Below are 19,730 nucleotides of genomic sequence, written 5' to 3'. Positions count from 1 at the left end.
TCTGATTTTGGATTTACTAAAAGTAAGACTATTTTGAATCACAGAATATCTCAAGTTTGAAGGGACCCATAAGGATCATTGAGTCCAACTCCCTGCCCTTCTCAGGACTACCTAGAACTAAACCATATGACTAAGAGCATTGTCCAGACAGTCCTTGAATTCTTGACAGGCTTGGTGCCATGACCACTTCCCTGGTGAGCCCGTTCCAGTGACAGACCACCCTCTCAGTGAAGAGCCTTTTCCTAATGTCCAATCTGAACTTCCCCTGACATAGCTTCATTCCATTTCCACATGTTCTATCACCACTGTCATAGTTTAGGCCAGATTGGCCAATGACAAGACAGCAGATGCTCTCCCCCACCTCTTGCTCCAAGGAGAGGAAGAGGAGAGATAAACAGAGTTATGAGTTTAGAAAAAAACTAAAACTACTTTAATGAAATATTAACGATAAAATACAAAAGGAAATAATGAAATAGATACAATATGCACAAAACCACATCAAGTTCCCAGGAAGATGTCACCAGCAGACACTGGGGAAGTCCCAGACATGACTCGGCAATGAATGGAAACTGGATTCCAGAACACACTGATCAGGATCAAAGGCAGACAAGCAGACAGGGTCTTCCTCAGACATCAGTCATTGAAGAAAGAGAGCCATCGAAGAATAACTGACCCTTTGATCCCTCAGCTTTTACACTGAGCATGGGGCAGATGGGATAGAATACCCCTGTTGGTCAGTTTGGGTCACCTGTCCACTCCTCCCCACAGGTGCAACCCTTCCACAGGGTAAACAACCAAGTCAGCTGACCCTGGTTGCTACAGCAACAAGTATAAGCAAGAGCCTCTCTCATTGAACAGGAAGTTGGCTCTGCTCCACCCCAAACCAGGACAGCTGCTCACCAGAGAGGAGATCAGCACCTCCCCCTCCACTGCCCCTCTTGAAGTTGTAGACTGCAAAGAGGTCACTCAGCCTTCTCTTCTCCAAGCTGAACAAAGGAAGTGACCTCAGCCTCTCTTCATAAGTCTTGACCTTGAGACCTTTCACCATCTTGGTCACCCTCCTCTGGACACACTCTAGTAGTTTGATGTCCTTCTTATATTGAGGCGCCCAACACTGCACACAGTACTCGAGGTGGGGCCACACCAGTGCAGTATAGAGGGGGACAATCACCTCCTTTGACCAGATAGCTATGCTGTGCTTGATGTACCCCAGGACCCAATTGGCCCTTTTGGCTGCCAGGGCATACTGTTGACTCATATTCAACTTGCCATCAAGCCAAACCCCCAGATCTCTTTCCGTGGGGCTGCTCTCCAGCTTCTTGTCCCCCAATTTGTACATATAAACAGGATTACCCCTTCCCAGGTGCAGAATCTGGCACTTGCTCTTATTAAATTTCATATGGTTGGTGATTTCCCAGCTCTCTAGTCTATCCAGATCTCTCTGTAAGGCCTCTCTAATCTCGAGGGAGTCCACAGCTCCTCCTAGTTTAGTATCATTGGCAAACTTACTTAATGTACATTCGACTCCTGCATCCAGATCATTTATAAAAACATTAAAGAGCACTGGCCCTAAAACCGAGCTCTGGGGAACCCCACTGGTGACTGGCCGCTAGCCTGATGTAACCCCATTTACTCTCTTAGAGTCTGACCCATCAGCCAATTGCTCACCCATCGTATTATGGGCTTGTCTAGCTGTATGCTGGACATTTTGTCCAGAAGGATACTGTGAGAGACAGAATCAAAAGCTTTGCTAAAATTGTAATAACCCATATCTACTTGCTTCCCTCGATCTACTAGATGGGTGACTTTGTCATAAAAGGAAATTAAGTTAGTTAAGCAGGGCTTCCCCCTCATGAACCCATGCTGGCTGTGACCAATACTTGCATTGTCTCTCAAGTGTTTTTCAATAACTCCCAGAATAACCTTCTCAATAATTTTACCAGGCACTGAAGTGAGACTGACAGGCCTGTAATTACCAGGGTCTTCCTTCTTACTGTTCTTGAAAACTGGGACAACATTTGCCAGCTTCCAGTCGACTGGGACCTCTGCAGATTCCCAAGACCATTGAAAAATAATGGAGAGAGGTCCCACAATGACATCATCCCAGGGTACTGAAAGAGCTGGCCGAATCCCATCGGGCCCCATAGACTTATGCGCATCCAGCTGAAGCAGCAAATCTTGAACAAGTTCAGGGTCAGCTGGGAGTTCATCATCACCCTAATCACGGTCTTCCAAAGACAGGGCTCTGGGGGTACCAGGGCCCATCATGGGTGTTAAAGACAGGTGAAAAGGGCATTAAACATCTCTGCTTTGTCTACATCCCTATTTGTGAGGTGACCAAACCTGATCAAGTAATGCACCGATGTTATCTCTGATCCTCACTTTGAAGTGATTAAACAGAAGCACTGCTTGTTAGGACATAAGCCACAAGTACAGCAAACCTTATTCATGCTCATCAAATCTACTTTTTTGAAAGATTGGCTAATCAAAGCATGCAATCACCACGAGCCTGGCTATCCGATTTGTCAGAAAAAGCAAATGGTTCTCCCCACTGCTAGTTCAAATTTCTTTCATTGATACATCACAACATAAGAAGCATGAAAGTAAGTAAAGTATCCACAACCTCTCCTACGAAGACAGGCTGAGAGAGTTGGGGTTGTTCAGCCTGGAGAAGAGAAGGCTCCAGGGAGACCTTATAGCGGCCTTCCAGTACCTGAAGGGGGCCTACAAGAAAGCTGGGGAGGGGCTGTTTGCAAGGGCATGTAGCGATAGGACGAGGGGCAATGGTTTTAAACTAGAGCAGGGTAGGTTTAGATTAGACATCAGGAAGAAGTTCTTTACACTGAGGGTGGTGGGACACTGGAACAGGTTGCCCAGAGAGGTGGTGGAGGCCCCATCCCTCCTCCAAAAATAAAAGGTAACTTTTATTTTTATGGGGTTTTATATATATATAAAGGAATATTATCTTACACTCCCTGTGGGGGAGATGATACAGCAGCAGCTCCCACTTCTGTGACAGTTGCACACAGATGCAAGAGGTGTGGCTCTGTCCCACTCCACCCTTCCTTCTCCAACTATAAGTCTAGTTCTGTACTACAGTGGGTGTGCATGTGACTTGAGTCAACTTAGGAACGTTAATATTGTCTGCTCATTTGGGACTAGAGCAACTATATAGGTATTTATTCCTGGTGTGTAAGAGGACTCACGCAGAGGCTTATTAAACATGCTATAAAGTGACTGTCTTAACACTTCAATTAATTTTCCTTAGTTTTTTTCTGAATTTGCAGTTTAGAAAAGTGCATTGAATTTAGCCTGTAATTCTGATTTTCAAGCATGTTCAATGCTCAGGCTATAAGAGTATATATAAAAAGATAAGGGTCAAGAACCATCAGGATGTATTGAATTTTTTTGACACTTCATTTGTCTCTTTTTTTTTTTTAAATCATCTGCTGTAGCCCATTCTTTTCTCATCAGTTACCTAACTCTGCTTTTTTCAAGCTAAGAACAAAGCAGCTGTTTATATATTATTGATGTACTTTAAAAAGGTAGAATGTACTTTTAAAAAGTTAGAATATATTTTAGAAGGTAGAATCTCTCATTAAGTAAGAATAAAGAGCTGTAAAAAGGTTACAAGGCCCTGTGAAACCAGACACTTGGTATAAACAATAAACGCCTTACTAATGAATATACCCTTGAAGAAGAACAGAAGGCTGATAATAAGGGAACATGCCTCCACAGAAAGCACTGAAACCGGTTGAAAACCAGACAGCTGCTGGATAAAGCATAAAGTCAACCAAAATTTGCCATAACTGGGGGAAAGGTAAAGGTGGCAGTGGGAGATTGTGACCACCAACTCGAGACTGACTTGGACTACCCCCCCACAGCGCTGGGGCACGCACACATCAATTAAAGGACCTTGTAACTTTAAATGAAAGTGAGAGACTGTACTAACCAATAGAAACTGTTAAGATAAGGTACTAACCGGTAATTATAATTGAGGATGTGTATTTCTGTGTTTTGAACTGTATAAATATTCCGAGGAGACTGTAGGCCAGTGTGCTAGCTTTGTGGATTACCACCTAGAACCCATCTCTGCAGAAATGATTTAAATAAATAATACCTCTACTCTGTGTGTATATTGGCCTCTGCAAGCCAGGTAAATGACCCCGCTTTGAGACAACATTATGACTAGGTAACAATTCATAGAATAATCTAAGTTGGAAGGGACCTTTAAGATCATCGAGTCCAACCATCAACCTAACACTGCCAAAACCACCACTAAACCATGTCCCTAAGCACCACATCTACACATCTTTTAAATACCTCCAGGGATGGTGATTCCACCACTTCCCTGGGCAGCCTGTTCCAATGTTTGATAATCCTTTCGGTGAAGAGTTTTTTCCTAATATCCAATCTAAACCTCCCCTGGCACAACTTGAGGCTGTTTCCTCTTGTCCTATCGCTTGGTACTTCAGAGAAGAAACCAATCCCCACCTCTCTACAACCTCCTTTCGGGTAGCTGTAGAGAGCTATAAGGTCCCCCCTTAGCCTCCTTTTCAAATTACCTACTTTGTTTTAGTTTTTGCTCAGCTTTGTACAACTGTGTGGTATAACTGCTGTATTGATTTTTGTTACTAACAAGAATGAACTATCTCTGATTTAGAATAAAAATGCAGTCTAAACGATCAAATCTGATGAGAGCAAGAGCATGGAGTGATAGTAGAGTCCTTGAAAAACACAGCCACAGGAAGATACCGAAATGCCCCAGTGCTATAAAAAACCAAATCATCAGTAGTCAAGCACTGTTCATCAAAGAAATGCAACCCTGAGAAACAGGTAAAACCAGTTTTAGGATAACAAAGAAATACTATTTGACACATGCAACACACCATACACAGTAAATTCAGATAAAGTGTTGAGTGTGAAGCAATAAAAAAAAAAAACCACTAAAATGTGGATTTTTATATGCATTTCTATATACAGACTCAGAGAAGCACAAAACCATCAACATCATATTCCCCTCAGCAAAGGATTTGAGATGGTGATGACTTGCTTGAATTTGTCCCCTCCCCACTACCAAATTTAGCCAGTGGCCTTAGTCTAAGAAAGGCAGGTATTGCTTTTGCAGAGGAGAAAAGCCGTTTCCATCAGAGGTGACATGATAAGGGAATGACTAAGACAAAGAGGCTCCAGCAAAGGCTTGTAGAACATCTCTCATCACACAGACAAAAGGACAAACTGATTCCTACTGGATTAGTGACTAGAAGGGTAGTCAAACACTTAACCAGGGCTAATGACATTGGGCAATTTTTTTTACCAGAAAGGAAAGAAATAAACTAGTCAGATAATCCCTTTAGGTGTAGCATAAGGAGAAGTAAACAGAGGCAGGACATCCGGGAAGGATTTTAGGCACCTCGGGCAGACTGTGAACCCTGGAGTACCTAACCAGTGGGAAACAGGGGAGGGGAAATTCAGCCGGGATTAGGAAATAAAAAGGTGTGTTTCAAGAACCAAAAGTGTGCCTACTTGCTAGGTCACCCATTCTTGCAAGAATGTTCAAATAAATTGTGCTTCGTATCGTTCACTGCCTGAGCCGTTGTTATTGGTTAAGGAACGTTTCTCACATTAGGACCCAGAGGGACAGCAAAAAGGTGAGTATAACATCAGGGAAAGGGTGCCATAAGAAACAAAGTAGAAACATTAGAAGCTTTGTGTCTATTAATTTTGACTGTATATAATTTGAATTGTGTTAGTACCATTGTAACTGAACTAATATCCAGTGGGAATTTAAGCAACCTACTCTGTAACTTGGATGCAGCAAACTTGAAACAAAATCAAAACCAGCATCCATGGATTTCCATAAATCAAGTGAACAAACAGAAGAGCCATAATAAGCAGAAAAGAAATTGCTCACACAGGGTAACAACACTACTAATCTCTTGTTCTCAGCTCTCAGACTCACTTAAACTGCAGCAGCAGAGAAATTCAGACAAAGAACGTGCAAGCTAATTTCAAAGCTAGAAGCACTAAGAACAGTCAGTGGTATACAGATGCCAAGCTAGCTCCACACTAGCATCATCAAACCACTCCCAGGCCCAGGGGACATAGCCACATGGTACAGCATTCACCATGTGAACGTGCAGGCCTGCACCAACTCTGAACAGGATCTGCACACATTGCCTAGCGTAGACTTTCCCTCTCTGTTTCCCAGACTATAAACATGAAGAAAAAGCTTGTTCAGGTAACTTTTGTGATGATTTTTTATTATTAAGCAATGGTCATCTTAAGTGCTGTTCAGTATTACCACGCAGTTCTCTCAGTAAAACTATCAAACAACAGCAATAAGTCAGTACAGAAACTTCCACAAATTACAAGTTCTACAAAAGTAAAATTGTGTCTTATTAGATTATGGTGGGTTGACCCTGGCTGGATGTCAGGTGCCCACCAAGCTGTTCAATTGCTCCCCTTCCTCAACTGGACAGGGGAAAGAAAATATGACTAAAGGCTTATGGGTCGATATAAGGACAAGGAAAGATGACTCAGCAGTTACCATCACAGGCCAAACAGACTCAACTCAGGGAAATTAATTTAATTTATTACAAATCAAAATCAGAGTAGGGTGATGAGAAATAAAAATAAATCTTAAAATCCCTTGTCTCTCTCGCTCCTTCCTCCTCACGCTCTTCCCCTGCTCCAGCCCCCTGTCCCACCCACAGGAGACACTCCTCCACAACTTTCTCCAACATAGGTCCTTCCCATGGGCTGCAGTTCTTTGCAAACTGCTCCAGCATGGGTCCTTTCCACGGGGTGCAGTCCTTCAGAAATAGACCTCCAGACCCCCATGGGGTCACAGGTCCTGCCAGAAGACCTGCTCCAGCGTGGGCTCCTCTCTCCATGGGTCCACAGGTCCTGCCAGGAGCCTGCTTCAGGATGGGCTCTCCACAGGGTCACAGCCTCCTTTGGACACATCCACCTGCTCTGGCACGGGGTCCTCCACGGGCTGCAGAGAGGATACCTGCTCCGCCGTTAACCTCCATGGGCTGCAGGGGAACAACCTACTTCTTCACCATGGTCTTAACCTCAGGCTACAGGAGAATCTCTGCTCTGGCACCTGGAGCACCTCCTCCTCTTCCTTCGCTGACCTTGGTGTCTGCAGAGTTGTTGCTCTCACATATTCTCACTCCTCTCTTCTGGCTGCTGTTGCGCAGCAGGTTTTTTTCCCCTTCTTAAATATGTTATCTCAGAGGCACTACCACCATTGGTAATTGGCTCAGCCTTGGCCAGCAGCGGGTCCATCTTGGAGCCGGCTGGCATTGGCTCTATCGGACATGGGGGCAGCTTCTGGCATCTTCTCACAGAAGCCACCCCTATAGCCCCCTCCTCTGCTCCAAAAAGCTTGCCACACAAACCCAACACATAGATACAACAGTTTTCTCAAAAGTATCTAGACACCAATAAATTATACTTTTGGCTGACAGAAAGTATACAGAGATTGAAAAAAATGTTAACCTAAGTAAGTCTAGTTTTTCCACACCTCAGAATACTTTGTCTACAAAAGCTGACACAAATCACCATCCACTTACAAACGTGAAGAGAACATTTACAATGTTCCTGTCCAGAAAAGTTAGTAACCGTAACACAGGTCATGAAAGGGACCCAAAGCAAGAAGCAGTCACCAAGCCACTCAATCAGACCACACTAAAACATTCTAGCTTTAAAATAACACACAAGTTCATGATTTGCACGCCCCATGCAGTGATAGGAAACAGGACCTTACAATCATATAATCAATTTCTTGCTTGTAGCAGTACTTGAGAACTGCTCCCCATTTCGAAGTTTGGGGTTTTTTTGGTTTTGTTTTGAGAACTCAAGGGGTTTTATCTAGCATAAATATAATGATAAACCTGTATTCATTTTACTTTTCTAGTCTTGAATTCCAATCCTTAAAAGCTAAGCAGGTATTAGAAAGCGTACCCGTTTTACTGTTAGTCTTTCACTAACTGAATTTAAATAAGTCATAATACAAAGTTGATTGTACAAAACTGGACTATTTAACATCCTGATCCGACACACGTACTAATTCCTGTCTATCCCTGGCCAGTGCAGTCTTAGTAGGGTGCAGCCTTAATAAACCCCACTGTGACCAAATATTTAATGTCAAAACCTTGTGCTTACAGTCATAAGAGAGATTCAGATAGATAAACTGCAACTTTTCTTAAAAAGGAAGACTGTGTTAAAACTAGACAAAACTGAGACTCAGGTGTTGAAATTACCATCGATTTTGCTGTGTGAACTATCGAATCAGAAACATCCCATTCAACATTTGTTTTGGTAAAATAGGTAAGATTTCCTGCCTCTGCGAGGTATATGGCGAGACTGCCCTGTACGCTAATGGAGCAGCGCGACAAAAAAAAGAAACATTTAATTGCGGTTTCAGAAAGAAAGGTCTTTTCCTGATGACGGTGAGCAAGGGGAAGAAATCGGCAGCCATGGTAGAACTTGTGCCACGGCCACCCTCCAGCACACCTCGGCAGCCCCATCCCACCACAAAACGACCCAGTACAACAACTCCCAGGCCCGCAGCAGGCACGGCCGGCAGCGCACGAAGCCCCATTCGCAGCTCTGCCGCTAGGCCCGGTGGAGCTCCCGGGTGCCGCGGCAGCCGCAGGGCCCCCTCCCTGCTCAGGGCGACAGTGACTGCCCTCAGAGCTCGCAGCAGAGCGAACCCGCTCTCCGCTCACCCCCTCAGGAGCGGCGGGACCACCTTCAGCCTCTCCCAACGGCTCCCCCTCCTTCACGCTCGCGCACTCACCGTCTCACAACGCCGGTCTTGATCTTGATCTGCCTCAAGCGCGGATCAGCCATAACGAGTCTAGCGAAGAAGCAACGCGGACTAGACCCCAAGGGCGCAGAGACAGAGGATAAGGCGCACGCCGTGACTACGCAGCCCGATCGCGCGCATGCGCCAAGCCACCAGCCTGGGCGGCACCACCGAGAGCGAGTACGGGGCTCTGCGCTCCTCCCCTCCTGCCCGGTGGAAGCGTCCCTATAGCGATCAGTGAGGGCTGGGCCCGGGCGGTCTCCGTGGGCGTGCAGTAACCTGCGCGGGGCCCCTCGAGCGGCCAAGTGTAATTCACCATTTCTTCATAAGCACACACGAAAAAAAAGACCGAATCCACCGTCAGATGCAGCAATAGAATAGAATAAGAAGGACATGGACCTGTTGGAATGGGTCCAGAGGAGGGCCACAAGGATGATCAGAGGGCTGGAGCACCTCTCCTATGAGGACAGGCTGAGAGAGTTGGGGTTGTTCAGCCTGGAGAAGAGAAGGCTCCGGGGAGACCTTATAGCAGCCTTCCAGTACCTGAAGGGGGCCTACAGGAGAGATGGGGAGGGACTCTTTATCAGGGAGTGGAGCAAATGAGGGGTAATGGTTTTAAACTGAAAGAGGGGATATTTAGATTAGATATCAGGAAGAAGTTCTTTACTGTGAGGGTGGTGAGGCACTGGAACAGGTTGCCCAGGGAAGCTGTGGATGCCCCATCCCTGGAAGTGTTCAAGACCAGGCTGGATGGGGCTTTGAGCAGCCTGGTCTAGTGGGAGGTGTCCCTGCCCAGGGCAGGAGGGTTGGAACTAGATGATCTTTAAGGTCCCTTCCAACCCGAACCATTCTGTGATTCTATGATAATAGGAGGTATTCTGAGATAAAAATGAATTAAAAGGCAACATTAGCACTGGCAGCTCAGTCCTAGAATTATAACCAACTGACAGTTCAAGGGCTGTTTTCCATCATGCTTATACTTAGTTGATGCTAGCCATTTCAGGGGTCAGATTCTAGAAAAATAATCCTTTGGGTATGTGTTTGAAAGAACTTCCCTGGAATGAGCATTTAAATCATTAAGAAAGAAAAAAAATAGCTTCAATGAATAAATAAGAAGAATAAATATAGTTTTGGTGGAGTACAGTTCAGAAAGGTCTGTATAGACCTTTTGTCCTGTGTTAGTCACTTGCCCTGACCCTCGACACTGTTGGTGACCAATACCTCTTAAGAAAAACCATCTGTGAGGGAGGGTGTCATATTCCTTTTGATGACGTGCCAGTTATAGGTCATTAGCCAGCAGCCATAGGAGTGTGGCTGGCACTATTGGGCCCACTTCAGACATGGTATAGTGTCGTGGTTTGGGCTGGGCACTAAAATGAAGAACAGATGCTCTTTTACTTCTCTCCCCTTCAGAGAAGGAAGAGCATCTCCCCTCAGGGAGCTGGATGGGAACTGGATTCCAGAGCTGGAGTCAGGAACAGACGGATCAGGATCAAAGGCAGATGAACAGACAGGGTCCTCCTTGGATGTCAGCCATTGAAGAAAAGAGACTGACCCTTTGATCCCTCAGCTTTTATACTGAGCATGGGGCAGATGGGATGGAATACCCTGTTGGTCAGTTTTGGGTCACCTGTCCTGTCCACTCCTCCCTGCAGGTGGGACCCCTCTATGCTTTTCCGCTTCCGACCCTACAATGGAGCATATAACAAAGTTAGCTGACCTTGGTTGTCATAGCAATAAGTATAAGCAAGAGCCTCTCTGCATGCCTTTCCTTGGCATAAATTATAAACAATCAGGTCTTATCACTCTGGAAGCAGACTACTGTCTGAATAATACGCCGTTAATTTCAGAGAGTTCAGTTAGTCAGAAGAGGCTTAGCTGAAAAGTAGAATTACTGAAAAGAAATTTGGTTTTGTTTTATCTCAAACCAGGACATATAGGGAGGGCCAAAATCACTCAAGTCCACGGAGCTGCGTCTTATTTGCAGAGGAGGACGAACATGACCCCTGTTACAGAGCCCAGCAAACCTCCCTGGGGACCCGCGAGCTGGGCCAGTTCAAATACAGCCTTGGCTTGGCAGGTTGTCTCTGTAGGAAGATGTATGTCTTAAAATCAACAGCCTGCATAACACCATGAATGAATGTGACCTGGAGACAATGCCATGGTTTAGACTCAGACAGCAACAAAGAACCACGTGGCTGCTCTCTCAAACTCCCCCCCTGTAAGGGACGGACAGTAAATTCCCTGACAAGGGGCAGAAGGCCCTCCAAGCCTTCAGTGGAATGCCTCAAACACTCGCAAGGAAATAAATAATGCAGGCCTGGCCTTCAAAGAACTGATAAGGCTAACACTTCTGGCACCTGAAAGTGTGGGAGAGCTGTCTTGTGAAGACAGGATAGTTCTGCCACTCGTGTGGCGAGCTTGCTAGTTCTCAGTTCTCAAGGCCATTGTGTCCGATGAGTGACCTTTGCTTCATTATCCGCGAAATGCATATGAAAGCGCACACCCCTGCATATGCTAATGAAGATTATAGAGATCATGCTAAACATGTATGACTGTGGCACCCGTCTCTCCACCCAAATCATGCTACACGTCACCTGGGAGAAGGGAGAAACCTGAGACGAGGCTGTCCTCGGCAAGGGAGGTGGACCGCGCTAATTCAGCAAACATAAAAGGGGAAAATAAGTGCCCCTGAGAGGGGAACAAAGAAGAAACAAAAGAAGAAGATAGTGCCTGGGAAGATACTTCCCAAGAAAGAAGACCGTGCCTGGGAAGATTTTTCCAAGAAAGAAGAAGATTATGCCTGGGAAGATTCCCTGAAAAAGACGCTGGAACCAAGACCGTTGATCTCTCTATCTCTGTCTTTTTTCTCGTCTTTTCCTTTCTCTGTCCCTCACTTTCTCTTTTCTCTTAGAATTGTTAAGTAACAGTTCGAGTTGTGAAGTAACGACCTTAAGTATGACCTTAAGTACCGCTTCCATAAGTTGTCCTATACCTGTTGTTAAGTAACACAATGTATACCCCACCACTTGCCATAATTTGTTATATACCTAACCAATTATCGTGGACTTGTTAAGACCTATACTAACCATTTTGGGAAGCTAATAATTGTTTCTATATGGACCTTGAGATTTATCTCACCTTAGTCTGCGCCCTTGAGAATTTACGAATCTGAAGTCACTTACCCTCCCTCTTTACTGGGAGTGGGACGAGACACACACACACACACACACCCCCACCGGGGAAGAATTGGAAGAAAAAGGCAAAACTCTTGGGTTGAGACAAAGGCAGTTTAACAGAACAGCAAAGGAAAGAGGAAAACAACAACAATAACATGGATATAGGAATATACAAAAATTATTACGGTACCACCTGATACCGTAAAAAGCAGCAAATAAAACTCTCTAAGACTTGATTTGAAAATCTTCGAAAGCAGGCATTCTTTACTGGCAAAGCTGCAGCGTTGGAGGCACACGGGGATTACTCCTCCAAAGTGTGTCTGTCTGGCAACGCAGAGCAGACATATTTACGGTCATAATATTTACATATTCACTACATTTCTCAAAAAGTCGTACATATCTTAATTAGTTCCCAGAAGTCATTTACATATTCTCCTCCCAGTCGTGCATGCTTAATGTAAGAAAGGCAGGTATTGCTTTTGCAGAGGAGAAAAGCCGTTTCCATCAGAGGTGACATGATAAGGGAATGACTAAGACAAAGAGGCTCCAGCAAAGGCTTGTAGAACATCTCTCATCACACAGACAAAAGGACGAACTGATTCCTACTGGATTAGTGACTAGAAGGGTAGTCAAACATTTAACCAGGGCTAATGACATTGAGCAATCTTTTACCAAAAAGGAAAGAAATAAACTAGTCAGATAATCCCTTTAGGTGTAGCATAAGGAGAAGTAAACAGAGGCAGGACATCCGGGAAGGATTTTAGGTGCCTCAGACAGACTGTGAACCCTGGAGTACCTAACCAATGGGAAACAGGGGAGGGAAAAATTCGTCCGGGATTAGGGAATAAAAAGGTGTGTTTCAAGAACTGAAGGTGTGCCTACTTGCTAGGTCACCCGCTCTTGCAAGAACGTGAATAAAAATGTGCTTCACAGAGGATTCTGCCTGAGCCTATTTCATTTGGACCGGAACTTATTTCTCACATTAATGATTTGAGTCGATGGTCTCTGGTGGTCCCTGGTGGCCGTTTTGGCTCTTCCAACCCTATCTGCTTTTTAACCTCGGACCAGCTCTTCATGTTGCTTTTCCTTAAAAGGAGTTGTTTGCTGATGTGCAAATTTCAGTTCTGCAGGGTTCCATTCCTCATCTTAACTTCCTTCTTATCTTCAGGGTCGGTTTATCTCATGTTTATCTTGCTCAACCACATGTTGCCAGACTTTTGTCTCTCCTTTGTCTCTCAGACTTCCTTTGCTGGTGTCTACTGATACTTATGCAAGCAGAATATACACTACGAAGCTCACCACATCTTAACTTCTAAACTTACATACTTTATTCTAAAGGCCTTAAAACCCACTATGTTATACAAACTGTAGTATGTTGGTAGCACACTGCTCACCAACCAGACCCTTGATGCCCCAACCTGCTCCCAAGCAGTGAATTCCTGCCCCCTTCCCCCCACAGCTCTACAGTCTGGGCATGGTTCACATGGCATGGAATACCTCTGTCCCTGCCAGAGCCTGGGGAGAATTAACCCTATCCCCATCGGAACCAGGACATTACTCACCCCTTATTCCATACCATCGACGTCATGCCCAGATCTTACAGTTTCCAATGAATTGCCACCACTTTCCCCTGTCATATACAATATATATATATGTACATATATATTCATACAGATATAATGTCTTTAGTCTATGCACCATCCCTCTAAAATGTCCATTGAGTTCATTTAATCTATGGCTTTAGAACAGTCTCTCAGGGCAGGTGAGATGCTGTGTGGTGCTGGCCTGTTGCATGCTGTATTTTCGGAGCTTGTGACTGGTGTACCCGGCGCGGCTTATGCACACAGTCCACGGGTTGAAGATGTAGATCCTGATTAAGTTCCTGGGCACCAGCTGCTGGGGTCAGTTCTGATCCCATCACCGCTGTGCTTTACTTGTTTTTTTTCATCAAAGTCCATCTGTCATTAGTTTGGGTGATTCTTACTGTAGTAAAACTTGTAGCAATTATAGTAATGAGGACATACAGTGACAGGGTTACTTAGCAATCAACAACACACAATTTGATTCATTGGCTATTCTCACCCAAAATCAGATCCCCATGAGGTACACATCGGACTTCCCCATCCTTCCGCAACACCCACCAAGTGCACCCAGGTCCTTGGGCAAAAGCAACCCCACAGATGGGTTTGCCTTTCCCTGAGGCAGGACTAACCCAGACTGTCTTCCCTGACATATTCTTCATGTGCACTACGGGGACTTTATCCCCTTCTACAGTACGTGGAAGTTTTGATTGGGCAGGGCCAGCCCGATTGTTAGATCCCCTGGTGTTAACTAGCCAGGTAGCTTTTGCTAAATGCGTATCCCAGTGTTTGAAAGTCCCACCACCCATTGCTCTCAGTGTAGTTTTTAACAGTCCATTGTATCGTTCTATCTTCCCAGAGGCTGGTGCGTGATAGGGGATGTGATACACCCACTCGATACCATGCTCTTTGGCCCAGGTGTCTATGAGGCTGTTTCGGAAATGAGTCCCGTTGTCCGACTCAATTCCCTCTGGGGTACCATGTCGCCACAGGACTTGCTTTTCAAGGCCCAGGATAGTGTTCCGGGCAGTGGCATGGGGCACAGGGTATGTTTCCAGCCATCCAGTGGTTGCTTCCACCATTGTGAGCACATAGCGCTTGCCTTGACGGGTTTGTGGCAGTGTGATATAATCAATCTGCCAGGCCTCCCCATATTTGTATTTCAGCCATCGCCCTCCATACCAAAGAGGCTTCAAATGCTTGGCTTGTTTGATTGCAGCGCATGTCTCACATTCATGGATGCCCTGTGCAATAGTGTCCATGGTCAAGTCCACCCCTCGGTCACGAGCCCATCTATATGTCGCATCTCTCCCTTGATGGCCTGAGGAGTCATGGGCCCACCGAGCTATGAATAGTTCACCCTTATGTTGCCAGTCCAGATCCACCTGAGCCACTTCAATCCTAGCAGCCCGATCCACCTGCTGGTTGTTCTGATGTTCCTCCGTGGCCCGATTCTTCGGTACGTGGGCATCTACATGGCGTACTTTCACAACCAGATTCTCTATCCGGGCAACAATATCTTGCCATAGCTCAGCAGCCCAGATGGGTTTGGCTCTGCGCTGCCAATTGCCCTGCTTCCACTGCTGTAACCACCCCCACAGAGCATTTGCCGCCATCCATGAGTCAGTGTAGAGATCAAGTACTGGCCATTTTTCTCGCTCGGCAATGTCCAAAGCCAGCTGAATGGCTTTCACCTCTGCAAACTGGCTCGATTCACCCTGTCCCTCACTGGCTTCTGCAACCCGTCGTGTAGGACTCCACACAGCAGCCTTCCACTTTCGATGCTTTCCCACAATCCGGCAGGACCCATCAGTGAACAGGGCATATTTCTTCTCATTTTCTGGCAGTTTATTATATGGTGGGGCCTATTCCGCACTTCCAGAATTCCTGGGCGACTGGGGTTTCCCATTCGAGTTCGCTGTGTGATCAGTGCAATCCACTTACTCCATGTAGCATCGGTTGCATGATGTGTGGTGGGGACCCTTTCTTTGGCCATCCAACCCAGCACCGGCAGTCGAGGTGCTAAGAGGAGCTGTGCTTCTGTACCAACCACTTCCAAAGCAGCTCGAACCCCTTCATATGCTGCCAATATCTCTTTTTCTGTTGGAGTGTAGCGGGCTTCGGATCCTCTGTATCCCCGACTCCAAAACCCTAGGGGTCGACCTCGGGTCTCCCCTGGTGCTTTCTGCCAGAGGCTCCAGGTAGGGCCGTTCTCCCCGGCTGCGGTGTAGAGCACATTTTTAACATCTTGTCCTGCCCGGACTGGCCCCAGGGCCACTGCATGGACTATTTCCTGTTTGATTTGTTCAAAAGCTTGTCATTGCTCAGGACTCCATTTAAAGTCATTCTTCTTCCAGGTTACTTGATACAGAGGGCTTGCAACTAGACTGTAATCTGGGATATGCATCTTCCAAAAACACACAATGCCTAAGAAAGCTTGGGGTGGCTGTCACACCAGAAGGCTGTGCCACCATACAGAGAGACCTGGACAGGCTGGAGAGTTGGGCAGAGAGGAACCTTATGAAACTCAACAAGGGCAAGTGTAGGGTGCTGCACCTGGGGAGGAATAACCCCCTGCACCAGTACAGGTTGGGGGCTGACCTGCTGGAGAGCAGCTTGGTGGAAAGAGACCTGGGAGTCCTGGTGGACAACAGGATGACCATGAGCCAGCAATGTGCCCTTGTGGCCAAGAAGGCCAATGGCATCCTGGGGTGCATCAAGAAGAGTGTGGCCAGCAGGTGGAGGGAGGTCATCCTCCCCCTCTACTCTGCCCTGGTGAGGCCGCACCTGGAGTACTGTGTCCAGTGCTGGGCTCCCCAGTTCAAGAGGGACAGGGAACTGCTGGAGAGGGTGCAGCAAAGGGCTACCAAGATGATGAGGGGACTGGAACACCTCTCTTATGAAGAAAGGCTGAGGGATTTGGGTCTCTTCAGTCTGGAAAAAAGACGGCTGAGGGGAGAATCTTATCAATGCTTATAAATACTTAAAGGGTGGGTGTCAGGAGGATGGGGCCAGGCTCTTTTCAGTGGTGCCCAGTGACAGGACAAGAGGTAATGGGCACAACCTTGAGCATAGGAGGTTCCACCTAAACATGAGGAGGAACTTCTTTACTTTGAGGGTGGCAGAGCACTGGAACAGGCTGCCCAGAGAGGTGGTGGAGTCTCCATCTCTGGAGACATTCAAAACCTGCCTGGACGCTGTTCCTGTGCAACCTGCTCTAGGTGACCCTGCTCTGGCAGGGGGGTTGGACTAGATGATCTCCAGAGGTCCCTTCCAACCCTATGATTCTGTGATTGTGTTTCCTTTTTACTAGTTGGTGGAGACATAGCTGCTATTTAGTTGATCACATCCATTGGGATCTGACAGCGTCCATCTTGCCATTTTATTCCTAAAAACTGGATCTCCTGCGCAGGTCCCTTGACCTTACTTCATTTTATGGCAAAACCAGCTTTCAGAAGGATTCGGACTATTTTATTCCCTTTCTCAAAAACTTCTTCTGCTGTGTTGCCCCATACGATGATGTCATCAATGTGTTGCAGATGTTCTGGAGCTTCACCCTGTTCCAGTGCAGTCTGGATCAGTCCATGGCAAATGGTGGGGCTGTGTTTCCACCCCTGGGGCAGTCGATTCCAAGTGTACTGGATGCCCCTCCAAGTGAAAGCAAACTGTGGCCTGCACTCTGCTGCCAAAGGAATTGAGAAGAATGCATTCGCTATATCAATCATGGCATACCACTGGGCTGCCTTGGACTCCAGTTCATACTGCAGTTCTAGCATGTCTGGCATGGCAGCGCTCAGTGGTGGCATGACTTCATTCAGGTCACAATAGTCTACAGTTAGCCTCCACTATCTGAGGAGAAATAACTGGACTCCAGACGATCCAATGTGAATCAACAGAAGCCGTTTATTAAGCACAGATCATCATCTTTTATACCCTGTGTTGTAGCCGTACACGCGACTCGCTTGTTTCTGATTAGCTAGTTACACTGTTCACGCGCTGTCCATGCAGTTCATTCACACATCAGGTTGGTTACAAGAATTCGCATAGTAAATTGCTTAGTCATTAGCACAACATGTTTTCTACCTTCTCAGTTCCCGTTTTTCCCATGTACTAATTCCATCTTCTACCACCTGTTTTGCTCTTAATCTAATCTCTCATAGTAGGGAGGCTGGCTCACATGGCCATTTTCTCTCAGACACATTCCTACAATACCCCCTTTTTCTTCTTGAGCCAGCCAGACCTTATGCATGGCATTTTCTGTCATGTCAGTCACTTTGCGGAGAACACACGAGGCTACCATAATCAATAATAATATAACCAACAATAGCATGAGCCCTTGCTTTAGTAAGTCTGATAACCATCCCATTATACCCCATGAGCTTAACCAATCATCGAAACCATTTTTGACCACTTTTAATTTGGACGTGCTATCCTTCAGCTCCCGTAACTGCTTATGAATGGATGATGAGTGGTCGGAAAGGTTCATACAACACATACCTTCAAAGTCTTCACATCCATGACCCTGAGCTAACAGCAAAAAGTCAATAGCCGCTCGATTTTGCAACGTAGCATGCCGAATGCTATCAGTATCAGTAAGCAAGCTAGATATGATTTCAGTTGTAAGGTTTATCTGTTTACTTGCCCAACACCCTATCTTATTCAACGTATTTAATGCCGTTGCTGTTCCTAGCGAAGGAAGAATACTTAGCCCTGTTCTTTGTCCGAGATTCGGGAATGTTATATGGTCGTCACAGGATGGAGCGAAGGTATGAACTGTTCTCTTGGCTCTGTGGTTACTGTGTGCTCTGCTCACTGTGTCTTTGGCCGTACGCAGGCCTCTGCTCGTAGATCTGCCACATCTCCCCCTTTTTTGTTTAACACCAGACCATTTATTAACAAGGTTGCCATGACTTGTGCTTCTACTCGTTGTGACGCTCTTAGATGGTTATATACTAAACACAATTAAAAACAGAATCAAAAAGAACCCTGCTAAGGCAATAAATACCCAGATTCCTAAATTTAGCCCAGAAAGCCAATTTCTTTGGATTTACCCACGAGAAATCCTTTTGTAATATTTCAAATACATTGTGGTTCATTAAGTCTTGAATCTTTAGTATTTGAGTTTTTAGCTGATCATGTAAAGGACGAATATTTTGTTGCAACGACATGTCAAAAGCACCTTGGAGATGGTGTTTAACCATTTCTCAGCCATGTAGCAACGTATTCCAGGGGAGAGATGTAACACAAAGTCTTCGAGAGTTGTACTCCCAATTGCAATACAGAGAAAGACGTGTTTTTAATGCATTTTGCCGATTCCCTATCCGTATTACTGCTGTTTTATACCTTATTCGCATTAAATTTACACAATAAGATTGATTACATTCTTGTATACTTGCATTTTGAGCCGAAGCAAACATACGGATGAGAAGTACAAATCATTACAGAATTTTCTTGCTCACAACTTCTATTTGTTGCAGTATTATCTGTGGTTAGCATGCACCCTGATTTAAGGTGCTTATAATACACCTTCGGTTGTTCAGGCCATTCAACAGTTCTTCCGAAATGTCACTCTACTGCTGTGGATGACAAAGAAGACATGTTTAGAAAATTTAAAACATGAGTTGCTTTATACACTCACTCTTGAGGTGTCATACCTACGGGATTCCCCCTTTTTTGTTTAGCAAGCATGGTTTCTAAAGTATGATGCATATGCTCCACAATTGCTTGCCCAGTTGGGGAATGAGGAATACTGGTGACATGTTTAATACCCCATATCTGTAAAAAAAAAAAAGGCCTGTACTTTAGTGGACACATAAGCTGGTCCATTATCAGTTTTTATAGTTTTCGGTACTCCCATGACTGCAATACATTGCAACCAATGTCGAATAACATCACGAGCCTTCTCTCCTGTATGAGCAGTAGCTACAACAAAGTGAGAAAACAAATCAACTGAAACATGTCCAAATTCCATAATGCGTGTAACATCGGATTGCCAAAGTTCATCAGGTGTAAGCCCTCGCGGGTTACCCCTGCAAATGATGGCAGAGGAGCCAGCTGCTGACTGTGAAAGTGACTGTAATAGTCTGTGCTAGGGGAAAGAATAATTTATTTGCCCAATATAATGTACTAAGGCAATTTGTAGGATAAGAC

General features: G+C 45.5%; 1 protein-coding gene across 1 annotated transcript in view; it reads right to left on the bottom strand.

Annotated features, from left to right (window-relative positions):
- The window catches only part of LOC128902116 (tubulin-specific chaperone A-like), a 65,564-nt gene extending 56,621 nt beyond the window's left edge, over positions 1 to 8,943 (bottom strand). Inside the window, exon 1 of the mRNA XM_054184507.1 lies at positions 8,813 to 8,943. Within this exon, the coding sequence (XP_054040482.1) occupies positions 8,813 to 8,865 (53 nt within the window). The 5' untranslated portion in view covers positions 8,866 to 8,943. The remainder of the gene's footprint in view (positions 1 to 8,812) is intronic.
- Positions 8,944 to 19,730: the final 10,787 nt, after the last annotated feature.

This window comes from Rissa tridactyla, chromosome W, assembly GCF_028500815.1.
Source record: "Rissa tridactyla isolate bRisTri1 chromosome W, bRisTri1.patW.cur.20221130, whole genome shotgun sequence".
Lineage (NCBI taxonomy): Eukaryota > Metazoa > Chordata > Aves > Charadriiformes > Laridae > Rissa > Rissa tridactyla.
Note: the sequence above shows the minus strand (reverse complement) of the source record. Positions and strands in the feature narration are given on the sequence as shown.